Raw genomic sequence first — 14,210 nt, 5'->3', positions numbered from 1 at the left:
TTATTTTGCAGAAGGTCACAGTGTAATCAAATTCGGAACTGCGAAAAGGCTGTTTTTTCGTAAACTTGTGAAAAATAGTCAATATAAATGTCACGTAGTGCCATTGACCGCATAGAAGACACTCCCTTTTCACCATTTCACTGTGCTATTCCGTTTTTGCTTGTTTCATTATTTCATTAACTTCCCCTTTGAAGTGCGCGTGATTTGACATTCGTTTAAACAGTTTTGACAGGCGAATATCTTTATAGCTAAAATCATTCTTGGTTGTTAACCGGAATGTGTGTAAACTTCTAAAGAGTTGTGACGTTTTAAAGCGAAATATTTTATAGTATAGGCGGGAAACACCAGAAGGTATTAAGTTGGAAGATAATATTGGCCTTTGTTATAATAGAATAAATTTTGCTTTTCGTATCCTCCAGAGTAAGGACACGGATACCAGGAATAACCGTTGTCCTTTAGTTCACACCTCGCTCACAGACTGTAAGAATGGATAACTAAATTAAAAGTTAACTGTTGCGTATAATTAGCTGCCGGTGTGTTAAGTAACATAATGTACCACTCAGCCGGCGTTCTAAACATCATAAGGGATACATCAATCTAATTTGTAGGCGCTTGGGATCCCTGGTTTTCAGTTGTAGCTTAAAGGAATCTGGCGCAACGTACATTTTTAGTGCTTTGTGTGCAGGTAGGTTTGTGATTATTTGTCTCTCTTATTAAGACTCCAAAGTTTTCGAAGCAAATGCAGAGTTTGCTACAGGAATGGAGTTACATTAGCGGATAATATCTCCCCCTGATGCCCCATATAAAGCAATAAGTACACTGATATGTCAATGTCTTTACAAATATCATCGGTTGCTATACTGTGTGTCCAAAGATGCAGAACGTCCTGTCTGCAGTGACATTAGACATTATGTTGCATGTTGACAAACGTGCAGTGCTAATCAAGCTGTTCGTTTGTGAATTGATTTGATGGCCAGTAATTTATGAATTTCAGTAATAAGTAATAACTATATTTCTGGACACATTATTTTCCTGCACTACTGTATAGTAAGCTTGACATTAGTGTTTGTGCAAGTGCATCAACAAAAAAAGATAAGCAGTATAAGATTCAAAGTTCTGCACAGTGATATTCATGAAAATTTAAACTAAGAAAAACAATGAAGTAGACATACTTTTACAATCAGAATAGTTTTCTACTTTTGACACAGAATTCTGTAAGATAACACATTTCATATTTTCATTTCCTGGTGTGCTGTGGGATAATATTCTGGGGTAGCTGCTGACTTTATGCATAAAATAAAGTACAAGTAATTGAATCTGGCTGGGTCTCAAACATGTGAATCTTGGCAGGAATCTGTTTAAAACAGTTAGAAATATTGTCACTTGACAGTGTGTTGATACACTGGTAGTTTAACAGGCCATTGCAACAATTTGAGAGTAATCAAGGAAATAAGATCTGCACTTTGGTCAATCTTAAATTCAGAACAAAAAGGAGTAAAATACAGTTGTAAAAATCTTTGATAGTGTGCTTATGCAAATGTCAGATAGTCAACGGAAGTGTTTCCTAATGTAAACCAAAATTGTTTTAACTTGACTACCTGTCACAATAAAGAAACTCCTGACTAGGAATAACTAATTGGTTTATAATTAAATGGTTAGTTAGTAGCCATAAACATATTTTGTTAAAGTTATATGTGCCAAAAAATAATATTTATCATGAATATAATTAGTTGAGTATATAAGTACCACAACAAATGTTCCAGTGAGCAAAAACTTACATACTACTGAGATGAAATGCTTTCATGTGACACCAAGCATAACTTCGAGTGGCACTGATGACCCAGTGAATTGTGTGTGTTAGACTGTTCGGAGTGAACTTCTGAGCTTCTATATTTAGACTAGGCCCAGAGCCCAATGCTCCGTGACTGGGAGTGTTGCCAGTCACTCAGGTAGCATTTTATGAGAAGGCCACTCCTTGCAGGGGGCCTTAACTTTGTAGTAGGTTGTTTCAAGGGCAGTGTATCACCTCTCATCCGTATTCAATTTTTCTTGCAGTCTGGTGCCTGTAGGTTGGTAAATCAAAGGAGAAGTATGGTTTGGTCAACTGTTTACGATACTGATAAGGTCAGTGTGGTAGTTTGATGGAAAAACAGCTGCATCACTTTATTCTGTTTGTATATTACGACCTCCACGGATGCGGCTTTTTACTTCTCGCAGTTCCTGTAACATCTCTTCCCTGTAAAGTTTGGCACTAAAAGTATTTTTCTTTTTTGTAGAATTTTTTTCTTTATGAGCGCATGCTAAAAGCATAAGCTCGCCAGAATCTTTGTATACCGTAGATCGCCAAGTCTCCTCAGTTTTGTTATTTAGCTCACCCTTTTCACTTGCAAATAACACTTGTTTATGTGAATGTTATGTAAACATGCTGTAGCTTGTGCATTTCATTTTGTACAGTGACTATCTGCATGTTTTGTTCATTGTTTATAGTTTTTCTCATGAGCTGCAGCTTGTGCTTAGTTTTGGAGAGCAGTTTTTAACATCACAAGAGACATTGTGCAGAACTGGTGTCTCAGTTCACATCGGTGTAATGAGCATATCGATTTCTGTTTTCCAGCTTTAATTTGCCTTAATTTTTCTTGCAGTTTAAACTTTGTAAGTATCTTTTGCACCTTTGCTTTGCATGTAGTTGGTTGATACCATTTAACTGACAGTGTGCTGCAAGAAGTTTTGCGAGCCAAGTGTGTAGTGCAGTCTGATTTGTATAGTCTTACTCTTCAGCAAATTTTGATTTGCTGAAAAGAATAAAGCTGATTTTGAGTCTCTTTAACTTTGAGGACTATTGTCATGGTCAGTGTAAATCACAGTAATGTTTCACTTAAGCGTATGGTTTTTTATATTTTTTTTTCTCAATAAGATTGAAGACTCAAGTAGGTGAGATTAGAACATATCTGAATGGTGGAGGTAAACTTCATTAATAGTATTCTATAGAATGTTTGGGAGAGGTTAGTATTTACATGAAAGAAAACTTGTGTAGTCTGGTAGTCTACTACAGTCATTTGATGTTCTGTTGGTCTTGTATTATATCTTTCAGGTTTTGTATAGGAATACATATGTCCTGATTAATTAAGAAGTTAATGCTGGTGCATTACCTTTTGTCACATGTTGTAATATTACAAATACCAAAACAGAGATTGTAAACAAAAAGGAAAAGGAGAGTTTAAGAGCAATGGAAATATGCTTCAATATAATGTCCACTACATTAAGATTTAATACATATTGTTGGATAGAATCACCTGTGTTGGTTGTAATTATTACCTGTTTCTCATAATTTGTACATGTAAAATTATGTGACCAGACCAAGGTGCACATAAAAACCTGCGGTCTTGTTACTGACAATACTCATAAGACTCCTGCATGAAATTTTGTTTATTTATGAATCAAACTGTAGTTTGCCCATTGAGGAGTTGATACTGTCTAGAAAGTTACAAAAATACAACCATACCATTACATTGGCAATCTATGTATAGTTCCTTTGTTTTTATTTCTTTAAACAGAGAGGCTCAGATGTTTGCTTGCCTGAAACACAAACAATTAAGAATAGATATTGCAGTCTGCTGTTGCTTCAGCAGTATAGCCTTTGTTGTGAGATAAATTATCTAAGCATTCAGATAGTAACTGAGAGGTTCCCCGGTAATTGGTCAAAAGTGTAATAAAACACTAGCTCTGAACCATTAGTATTAAGATAGGGGTGTTATGAAGGTTGTGATACTGCTGTTCTGCTTTGACTGGTATCATTATTGTTGACACTTTATTTTTATTTAGTTATGACAGTTGTGGTGACAAATTGCACTGTAGCATAGCCCGAGGTCTAGGTTAGGTTGGCTGATGATGGTTTGGTTGTGAGCAGCCGAGCGAGAGGATGTGGTGGTTAGCGCACAGGACTCACATTTGGGAGGACGACTGATCCCATTCCCCTCTGGCTGTTCAGATTTATGTTTTCCATGTTTGCCCTAAATCACTCCAGTCAAATACCAGAATTGTTCCTTTGAAAATGGTGTAGCCTGTTTCCTTCCCAATCATTTTATAATCAGTGTGCGCAGTCTCCATTGGCTGTAAATTTTCCTTCCCGCTTTTGTTTTTTGTCACTCATTCACTAAAGCCCCTATTTTTTTACCGTAGTCAGATATTTTAGTTTTTTAAAGGAATTAACAACATGAGTAGACCTCAACAATACTTCATATTGTTGGTGGGTTTAGCTATGCTAGCTATAATTTGTGAATATATGAGGTCATAGTTAGCATAGTGGCTAAGCAGTGCTGGTGAATATATCCCTTGTTTCTAGTGTGATCAAGCAAAGCTAACAGGTTTTATATTATTCTTCAGTAGTTTGTAAGTTACATTTAAGTATGGCACTTCCTTGAAGTGAATTGTAGACAATAGAGGTTATAGGCTCTTAGATTTCTACTGGTTTCATTGCTGTTGACTCAATGGTAGTCCTCGTATCTTAGCATGGGATGGGTGTAATAGTGAAACTTAAGTTAAAGTGTTGCACCGAACTGATAGTAGTACTTCTTGTCTATTAGCAAGTTTTGTATTTACAATAGATGAATTAGAAATCTTTGTGGCGGACCTTTTGCATGCTCTCTTTTACCGTATTTCAGACAATGACAGACCAACCTAGTCATCTGCCAAAAATGCAGATGCAAGCAGCAGATGCAGTTAGCCACCTCGACCATATGTGCGCCCTCGACATTGACTCGAAGGCTTCATATGTTCGTCTCTCTGGCATCATTTGTACGATTGGTAAGTTTCACTCTCATCTGTAAAATATAGCCATTGCACATGTCAACCTGCCAACACCTAAATGTGTCTTCTGAAATTTGCTTTTCTTGTAGGTTTTTTGTGGTTTTGTTTGCAGGCATTAAAATCATTCTTTTTCCAATGTCTTGAAGAGGAGTAGCTACTGAAGGCTGATAATTCATTTTTTAAACAGGGGTAAAAGAGGTACCTTTATGGATTAAAAAAAAAAAAGCTGCCAGGAATAGAGAAAAAGCCGGAATGGAATTTTCACTCTGCAGCGGAGTGTGTGCTGATATGAAACTTCCTGGCAGCTTTAATCTGTCAGGAAGTTTGAGAGAGAGAGAGAGAGAGAGAGAGAGAGAGAGAGAGAGAGAGAGAGAGAGCGCTCTTAAACCAGTGAAAGCAACAGTGATTTGTACATACACTAAAGGGGAGGGTTTCTCAACCACACACATCCAGGGTTTGGTTCTGAGAGGGAGGGGGGGGGGGGGGAGAGGAGTAGTAGTAGTAGTAGTAGTAGTAGTAGTAGTACATGGTGTGTTACTCTTTCCCTGCTCACTACCTGCCATTGCCCTAGTTTTAACAGACAGCAGATACCTACTATTTATAACAGTAAGATATATAGGATATCAATGAAATAATACATTTTTGAAAATACAAGGTGTGTTCAAAAGGTAAGGTGACTTTATATTTTTATGAAAAAATATTCATTTATTCATCAATATTTGTGTTGTCCTCTTCACATTAATCCCCCTCAAATACTTTATACTTGTGCCAACACTTCTTCCAATCCTTGAAGCACTTCTCATAAGTACTTTTTTGTACAGCCTTGGGTACTTCCTGAGATGCAATTTTTATTTGTTGAAAACCTTCGTCCTTTCGTATGTCCCTCCAGTTTTGGGAACAGGAAAAAGTTACAGGGGGCAAATCCAGTTAATATTGTGGCTGAGGCATGATTGTCGTATTGTTTGTGGCCAAAAAATCTCTCACAAGCTACGACAAATGAGCAGGTGCATTGTTGTGATGCAGAAGACATGAATTGTTTTTCCACAATTCCGGATATTTTTTTTATGTTTTATTTATTTGTGTGTGTGTGTGTGTGTGTGTGTGTGTGTGTGTGTGTGTGTGTTTGTTTGTTGCTTCTCACAGATGGTGCATAATGCCAGGGTAATACTCCTTATTGACCATACAACCTTGAGGCAAAAATTAATGATGCACTACGCACAGTAATTGAGAGAGGGAAAAAAAAGTGAGCAAAACTTTGACATTTGATCGAACTTGCCATACTTCTTTTGGTTTTGGCTTTTCGGGATGCTTCCATTGGGACGATTGGGCTTTGGTTTGTACGTCATAACCGTAAACACATGTTTTGTCACCAGTTATGACCCTTTTGAGCAAATCAGGATCGTCATTGATGTCATTCAAGAGCTCCTGAGCGATGGTCATGCGACAGTTGTGATAAAAATTGCAAAGTTTTGGAACAGACCTTTTTAAAAAATTACATGACACTAGCTGACTGGTATACCAACATCCTCAGTAATGTCTCTTACGGTAATTTGACTATTTTCCAAAACAATTTTCTTCATTGCTTCGACTTTATCATCTGTTGTTGGTGTGCTGAGCCGTCCAGAGCGAGGTTCATCATTGGCATCATCTTGACCATCTTGGAAGAGCTTGTACCACTTGTAAACATTTTTTGTATTATAGAGCAGATTCGCCGCATGCCACTGTCAACATTTCAAGCATTTCGAGCACTTGATTCCATTTTTCACACAAAATTTGATGAAAATTCTTTGCTCTAATTTTTTTTATAATAATTGAACATTTCTGAGCACACTAAAACATGTCTAACCTTTCTATCTGACAAAAAAAGAAAAAGGAAATATGCTGTACACTTTAAACTGTGAACATATGTTCAGGACGTGTACCAACATAACAAAAAAGACCGATAATTGAATCTATGTTGCCCACGCAATTTGAAAAGTCATCTTACTTTTTGAACAGCCCTCACATATTGTTATTGGATATGGAAGAGATCTCCTGGCCAAGCAGTGGGAGAACACACATACGAAAGTATAGAAATTTGCAAGCTTCAAGCCCATGGCTCCTCCTCCTGGCAGAAGAGTTGAAGGGGAAGAAAGAAGGACAAAGGAAAAGGACTTGTCTGGTTTAAGGAATGAGCAGAGTTTGTTAAAGTTGGCCAGAACCCTGGGCCATGGGAGACTTGCCAGATGGGTTAGAAGGAAAGACGGATTGTGGGGAACTGCTCTGGGTCATATTTGGAAATCAGAGAGCTTGAAGATAGGATAATAAGCAAGACACTGATTATTGACCAAATATTGTGCAGAAAGCTAAGCACATTATATGTGTTAGAGATAGAGGATTGGAAGAAATTCTGGTCAGAAAATAAGATATAGAAAACTAAAAGGGATTGAAGACTGATAAGAAATGCTGAGAACAAAGAATTTAATGTAAATGTGTTGCCAGCGTACACCTTCTGTGTCCATTCATCCTGACTGATAACTTGGTGGTAGTCGTACAAGTGCAAAAGGCCAAACAGTGTTTACATAACAGCTGGTACATGACAGGTTCCACAGGTGGCTCTCCTTCGGAAATTATATGTTTTGCCAGTTTTGGCGCTGGCATGATATCGGTGGTGGTAGGAGGGCCCATAGGGCAAGTATTGGAGCAAAGAATTACAGGGGTAGAAACCAAAGGGTAGGGAAATGGCCACAGGAGCAGCATAGGATCTGACCAGGTCTGGTGGAAAAATATCGGACAGAATGGACGTCATTTCATTCATTTGTAAACTACAGAGTAAGCCAAATACAACTGGTCTAGAAATATTTAGAATAGCATTAAAGCAATATTTTCTGGTATTAAAACCATTTTTGGATAGGTACAGTTTTATTTAGTACAGAACCCATTTCATGCCATTTGCCACAAAGTTTTGCGTTGCAGCCTTTGTTGGTTTTTCTTGCTTTGGGAAAGTCAGCCTTCCTGACTGGCACATCTTCCCCCCTTCTCTCTGGCCTTACTGAACTCCCTGTTTTGCCATATTCCAAATGTGTGAGCTCTTAACTTGTCAGAATTGCTGCTTTCAGTAGGGTTCCTCACCCTATGAATGGGCACCTTTTCATGGCTGCAAACCAATTCATGTGAGGTAGACCTCGGGAAAGCAACTGGAAATAAACTGATGAGCCAAAACATTATGACCACATGCTTAATAGCTTGTTTGTCCGTCTTTGGAATGAAACACATAACTACAGCATATCGGGGATCTAACAGTTTGTTGGTAGGTTTGTGGAGGTATGTGGCATTAGACTTCTACCTGCAGGTTATGTAATTCATGTAAATAATGTGCTGCTGATTTGCATACACGGTGATTGTGCCCAGTAGCAACCCAGATGGGTTCCATAGGATTTACATCAGGTGAATGTGGTCACCGAGACATTGTGAGTTTATTATTATGCTTCTTGAACCACTGAAGCACGGTTCTTTCGGAGACACGGACAATTTAGTGCTGAAAGGTGTCATTGCTGTCGGGGGAAGACACAAAGTGTGAAGGGATGCAGGTGATCTGCAGCTGTCATTGTGTCTTTGATTACTACCACAGGTACCCTGAGAGTGGAGGAGAATGTCTCCATAGCATAATACAAGGTGATTCAAAAAGAATACCACAACTTTAGGAATTTAAAACTCTGCAACGACAAAAGGCAGAGCTAAGCACTATCTGTCGGCGAATTAAGGGAGCTATAAAGTTTCATTTAGTTCTACATTTGTTCGCTTGAGGCGCTCTTGACTAGGCGTCAGCATCAGTTGGTGCTAAGATGGTGACCGCTCAACAGAAAGCTTTTTGTGTTATTGAGTACGGCAGAAGTGAATCGACGACAGTTGTTCAGCGTGCATTTCGAACGAAGTATGGTGTTAAACCTCCTGATAGGTGGTGTATTAAACGTTGGTATAAACAGTTTACAGAGAATGGGTGTTTGTGCAAATGGAAAAGTTCTGGACGGCCGAGAACGAGTGATGAAAATGTAGCACGCATCCAGCAAGCATTTGTTTGCAGCCCAGGAAAATCGACTCGCAGAGCTAGCAGAGAGCTGCAAATTCCACAATCAACTGTATGGAGAGTCCTACGAAAAAGGTTAGTTATGAAACCTTATCGTCTGAAATTGGTTCAAGCACTGTCTGCAGCTGATAAGATTAAAAGAATCGATTTCTGTGATTTTATCCTTGCTCAAATGGAAACAGATGAATCTTTCGTTTCAAAGATTGTGTTTAGTGATGAAGCAACTTTCCACACTAACGGGAAAGTCAACCGTCAAAATGTCTGTATATGGGACACTGAGAATCCGCGGGAAACAACTCAGTATGAACGTGACTCGCCTCAGGTGAACGTTTTCTGTGCCATTTCAGCCAATACAGTTTTTGGTCCCTTTTTCTTCGAAGGTGCTACTGTAACTGGACTACAGTATCTGACGATGTTAGAGAAATGGCTGTTCCCTCAGCTCGAACAAGAAGCACAACAATTCATATTTCAGCAGGATGGAGCGCCACCACATTGGCACTTATCTGTCCATAACTACCTGAACATCAACTACCCGAGGCGATGGATCGGCCGCCAGGCAGCCCGTGACAGAGCACTTCATCACTGGCCTCCAAGAAGTCTTAATCTTACCCCCTGCGATTTTTTTCTTATGGGAGTATGTTAAGGATATGGTGTTTCGGCCACCTCTCCCAGCCACCATTGATGATTTGAAACGAGAAATAACGGCAGCTATCCAAACTGTTACGCCTGATATGCTACAGAGTGTGTGGAACGAGTTGGAGTATCGGGTTGATATTGCTAGTGTCTGGAGGGGGCCATATTGAACATCTCTGAACTTGTTTTTGAGTGGAAAAAAACCTTTTTAAATACTCTTTGTAATGATGTATAACAGAAGGTTATATTATGTTTCTTTCATTAAATACACATTTTTAAAGTTGTGGTATTCTTTTTGAATCACCCTGTACTGCTCGCACCAGCCTGTGTCTGTGGCGAACTACACATTTCAAGCTGCCGTTCACCTTGATGACGGCGTTTGTAGAGATGGCCAGTGACCTAATGTAGCAAAAATGTGGTTCATCTGAAGAGCCGACACATTTCCATTGATTGACACTCAAATTCCCATGGTCCCATGCCTGCTGCAGTTGTAACTGATGTCATTGGGTCAACATGTGAACATATAGGGCTGTTCAACAATGCACAATGAATGGTGTGTGCTGAAACACTCATGTGTGTCCCAGCATTGTGCTCTTTTGGCAGAGATGTGACAGATCATCATCTATCCTACTTTACAAGAGCAAACAAGCCTCTGTGTCCCACATTGTGTGAAGAGTCATGGACATCCATCCATTTAGTGCAGGCTGTTCCAACCGAGCTCCAGGGAGCCGGATCGCTCACTGCAGCAGCTTGGAGCCCACGTGGAGGGGGAAAGCGAACTCACTGCCCCCTGGCCGCATGCAGCCGTAATAATCCGTGCTCAATGACAGCAATGACTAGCCGCGGGAGCTCTGTACCTCTATTGGAGGATACCTTTCTATTCATTGAGAGGGATGGTCGACCGCAGTGTTTTGTATGTCATAAAGTATTTAATTCTGCGAAGAGGTACAATATACAGAATTAAATACAGTCAGGTAGAAGGCGTTGCACACAGAGAACTGGTAGCCAGGCTTAAGAACGACATACCAGTAGACGTATGTTTAAAAACGGATTCGTAATACGGAGGGTATCAAAACGTGCAACATAGTTCGTGTTCTGTAATGCACCAAGAGGCACTGTGTGCTGAAACAGTAGAGCTAGGTGGCGTAATGAAAGATGTCGTGAACTGTGTGAATTTTGTGCATCGTCAAAGGATTCCTGAAAGATGTGGAAGCGGAGTATGGGGATATATCTTACCACAGTACAGTTCGTTGGCTGAGTCGGGGAAAAGTTCTTGATGGTTTTCTTTGCCATTACTGAGGAAATACCCATTTTCTCGAAATGAAAGGGGAAGAAATGCGTTGTCTGAAAGATATAAAATGGATATCCGATCTGGCGTTCCTAGGTGACATAACTATGCATCTGAATAATTTAAATCTGTCATTGCAGGGCAAAGGGCAGCTAATCGTTGACATGCACGACCAGATCAAAGTGTTCATGGAAAAGTTACGTTTATTTGAGAGACAGATGAGTAATGGACATCTAACTTTCTTCAATCATCTTGCTTCTTTAAAACTACCTGATGGTACTACTTTCGGCGATTACCAAAGAAAGTTAAAGCAGCTCATCACGTCGTTTGAAACACGATTCCGAGACCTCACTAGTTTGGAAATGGAACTTAAGGTATTCAGCACTCCTTTTTCAGTTTCCACCGATGACTCGTCATCGTCGCTTCAATTGGAAATTATTGATTTGCAAAATTCAACTTTGTTGAAAGAGAGGTACTACAACACGTTGGATTTGTCACGATGGTAGTGTTCATTACAGACAAAACATTTCCCAAACTTCACAACAATGCCGCTCAGATCATGTGCATGTTTGGATTTACGTTTGATGTGAGCAGCTTTTCTGAGCAACGAAAACAGTTATAAAGTAAGGAACGGTTGCTTCTTCAGGATGCGACAATGAAGGCCATCCTCCGCATTAACGCTGCGATTTGACGCCTGATATTTCCGATCTTGCAATGAAAAGAAAATTTCAAACTACAGAGGCCCAATAAATTTAGTATGCAATTTCTTGTAAAACATTTGTTTCTTATTTATTTCCTGAAGATCGTATTTCCTGGTGTAGCACGTCACCACGTCTTAGCAGCTAAGAGTGTGAGGTTTTCGATCTTGTAAGACGCAGCTGGCACATCAAAACCCTTGCCTTGCCGCCTGCCTCAGCCAGCCGTGCCACGTGCCGGCCCAGTTGACTGGTCACAGCGAGTGACGCGGCTCCCTGGAGCAGGGAGCGCTCCGCGGCTCACAGCGGAGCCCACGAGCTGGAACAGCCTGATTTAGTGCCTAGTGGTAGTTTCACTGTCCTTCTACCTCTTTCTGTAGATGCTCATGATGGTAACTGTGAACATACAACCACCTTTGCCATTTTTGAGATACTTGTTCCCAGGCTCTATGTATTAATAATCTGCCCTTTGTCAAAGGTGTCTATCTCAATGGGTTTCCTATTTGCAGCCCATAATTTCAGTAGGATGATCCCCCAACTGTGTGCCCCGTTTACATGCTTTTGTTAACACGTCACGTGGCTGCAAGGCCGCCATGTGCCATTGAACGTTGTGACGGGAGTGGTCGTAATGTTTTGGATTATCAGTGTATATCCTATATTAGGAGGCTTGTAAGTTTTTACAGTTTCTTGACTTTCTCAAGACTATCCGCTACTTTCTTTGAAACTTAGCTGTAAAATTTGCAAATGTAAATTTGAAAAATATGTAAAAATCTGCCAACCGGTTGCATAGATTTCCTATATACCTTGACCAGGTTTCGTCACCTCTAAGGGCGATTTCATCAGAAGGTAGGGTAATTACCTAAAATGAATATGTCAGATTAAATATCTTATCTAATAAAAGTTTAGATTAATTTAAATGCATGTAAAACAAATACTACTTACATGAAGAACATATCGTCAAAGATGTACAGTGATTTAAGAGCTGAGTTGCTCAAGTCATACATTAAAATATGAGACATAATGTTCTTCAAAAAGTCAAACATTAAAACATAAGTAATACCAGTGTGGTGTGAGGAGACTGAATGTCTGGCAACTAGTCACACTGCCAAGTAAACGTAATGTAGGGCGCGGGCCACTTGTAACGTGAGCAAAACAATTTTTATATATTACACATTTTCTGAAGTAAATCATACGTATAGCCAATATAGCTTTTAACAAAAATTAATTTTACAAATTATTGAGTAACATTTATAAATGAGCTTCAAATGGGATAAAATAGTACAAAGTTTGCTACGTTTTACGTAGCGCAGGTAGAACCAGAGTTAAATAAGACTGGAATTACATACGTAACGAAGAACATCAGTTCACATTATATGACACAAAATTTGAAAGAAAGCTTGCATAAGTAAGGCACAGGGGTCATCTGGTGTGTTAGTAATGAGTGTAACTTAACAGTGGTAAAATAATGTTTCTGAAAAGGAGAGAACCTGGATTATAAGTATCATAAAACTGAGAGCACTGGTTTGAAAGCATTAAAGAAATTTCTATTTTTCAACTGTACTTGTTCATTCAACATGTCATCTTTATTTGGTGTGTGCCTAAAAATTTCAAGTTCTTCCAAGACATAAAGTTTTCTCCCTTTCCTTTCTCTATGCAGAATTGTCACTTCGTTTAATTCTTGGGGGTTATGCTCTGTTATGAAAAGATGTTCTGCAAATGTTGAATTGTGCACTTTAGTGCCTTTTTTTGCCTATAAGATGTTCTTTGTATCTTAAGTTAAAAGCTCTGCCTGTCTGTCCAATATAAAATGCTGGACATGTATTACAGGTATATAGGAAATCTATGCAATCGGTTGGCAGATTTTTACATATTTTTCAAATTTGTGTATACGGTTACTGCAAACGTCAGCCATGTTCAAAGTTGCAAATGTAAAATTTTTGTGTAAAATGTTGATTGGTGGTTGAGGTTGTCATGACCTCGGTGACAAGCATACCACACACCGCTTGCCTCTGCACTTGGGTGAAGTAATGTAGAAATAACGTACACTATATGATCAAAAGTGTCCAGATACTTGGCTGAAAATGACTTAAAAGTTCGTGGCGCCCTCCATCGGTAATCGTGGAATTTAGTATGGTGTTGGCCTTGATGACAGCTTCCACTCTCGGAGGCATACTTTCACACAGGTACTGGAAGGTTTCTTGGGGAATGGCAGCCCATTCTTCACGGAGTGCTGCACTGAGGAGAGGTATCGATGTTGCTCAGTGAGGATGGCACGAAGTCGGAGTTCCAAAACATCCCAAAGGTGTTCTATAGGATTCAGGTCAGGACTCAGTGCAGGCCAGTCCATTACAGGGATGTTTCTGTCGCGTAACCACTCCGCCACAGGCCGTACATTATGAACAGGTGCTTGATCGTGTAGAAAGATGTAATCACCATTGCCAAATTGCCCCCTCCGTGAAAAACATTACCACACTAGAACACCACTGCCTTTGAATTTTACTATTAGCACTACACACGCTGGCAGATGACGCTCACCGGGCATTCGCCATACCCGTACCCTGCCATCGGATCGCCACATTGTGTACTGTGATTCATCACTACACACAAACATTTTTCCACTGTTCAGTTGTCCGATGTTTACGCTCCTTACACCAAGCGTGGTGTTGTTTGCCAATTACCGGTGTGGTGTGTAGCTTATGAGCAGCCACTTGACCATGAAATC

At 39.7% G+C, this 14,210-nt stretch overlaps 1 protein-coding gene and 1 long non-coding RNA gene across 5 annotated transcripts in view; one reads left to right on the top strand and one right to left on the bottom strand.

The window, feature by feature from the left end:
• LOC124719090 overlaps positions 1–1,901 on the bottom strand; it is a 40,873-nt gene extending 38,972 nt beyond the window's left edge. Inside the window, exon 1 of the long non-coding RNA XR_007005982.1 lies at positions 1,779–1,901. This is a non-coding gene — a long non-coding RNA (uncharacterized LOC124719090). The remainder of the gene's footprint in view (positions 1–1,778) is intronic.
• LOC124719089 (pyruvate kinase-like) overlaps positions 1–14,210 on the top strand; it is a 121,929-nt gene that overhangs the window by 58,096 nt on the left and 49,623 nt on the right. For 2 of the 4 annotated variants that reach the window (XM_047244780.1, XM_047244781.1), the window contains exon 2: positions 4,662–4,803. In XM_047244780.1, the coding sequence (XP_047100736.1) occupies positions 4,662–4,803 (142 nt within the window). Of the gene's footprint in view, positions 1–1,955; positions 2,125–4,661; positions 4,804–14,210 lie in introns of those variants that run through there. The other 2 variants (XM_047244779.1, XM_047244778.1) reach the window with 2 other exon arrangements.

The sequence above is a fragment of the Schistocerca piceifrons genome, chromosome 10 (assembly GCF_021461385.2).
Source record: "Schistocerca piceifrons isolate TAMUIC-IGC-003096 chromosome 10, iqSchPice1.1, whole genome shotgun sequence".
Taxonomy (NCBI): Eukaryota; Metazoa; Arthropoda; class Insecta; order Orthoptera; family Acrididae; genus Schistocerca; species Schistocerca piceifrons.
This window is presented reverse-complemented; position numbering and strand designations above follow the sequence as displayed.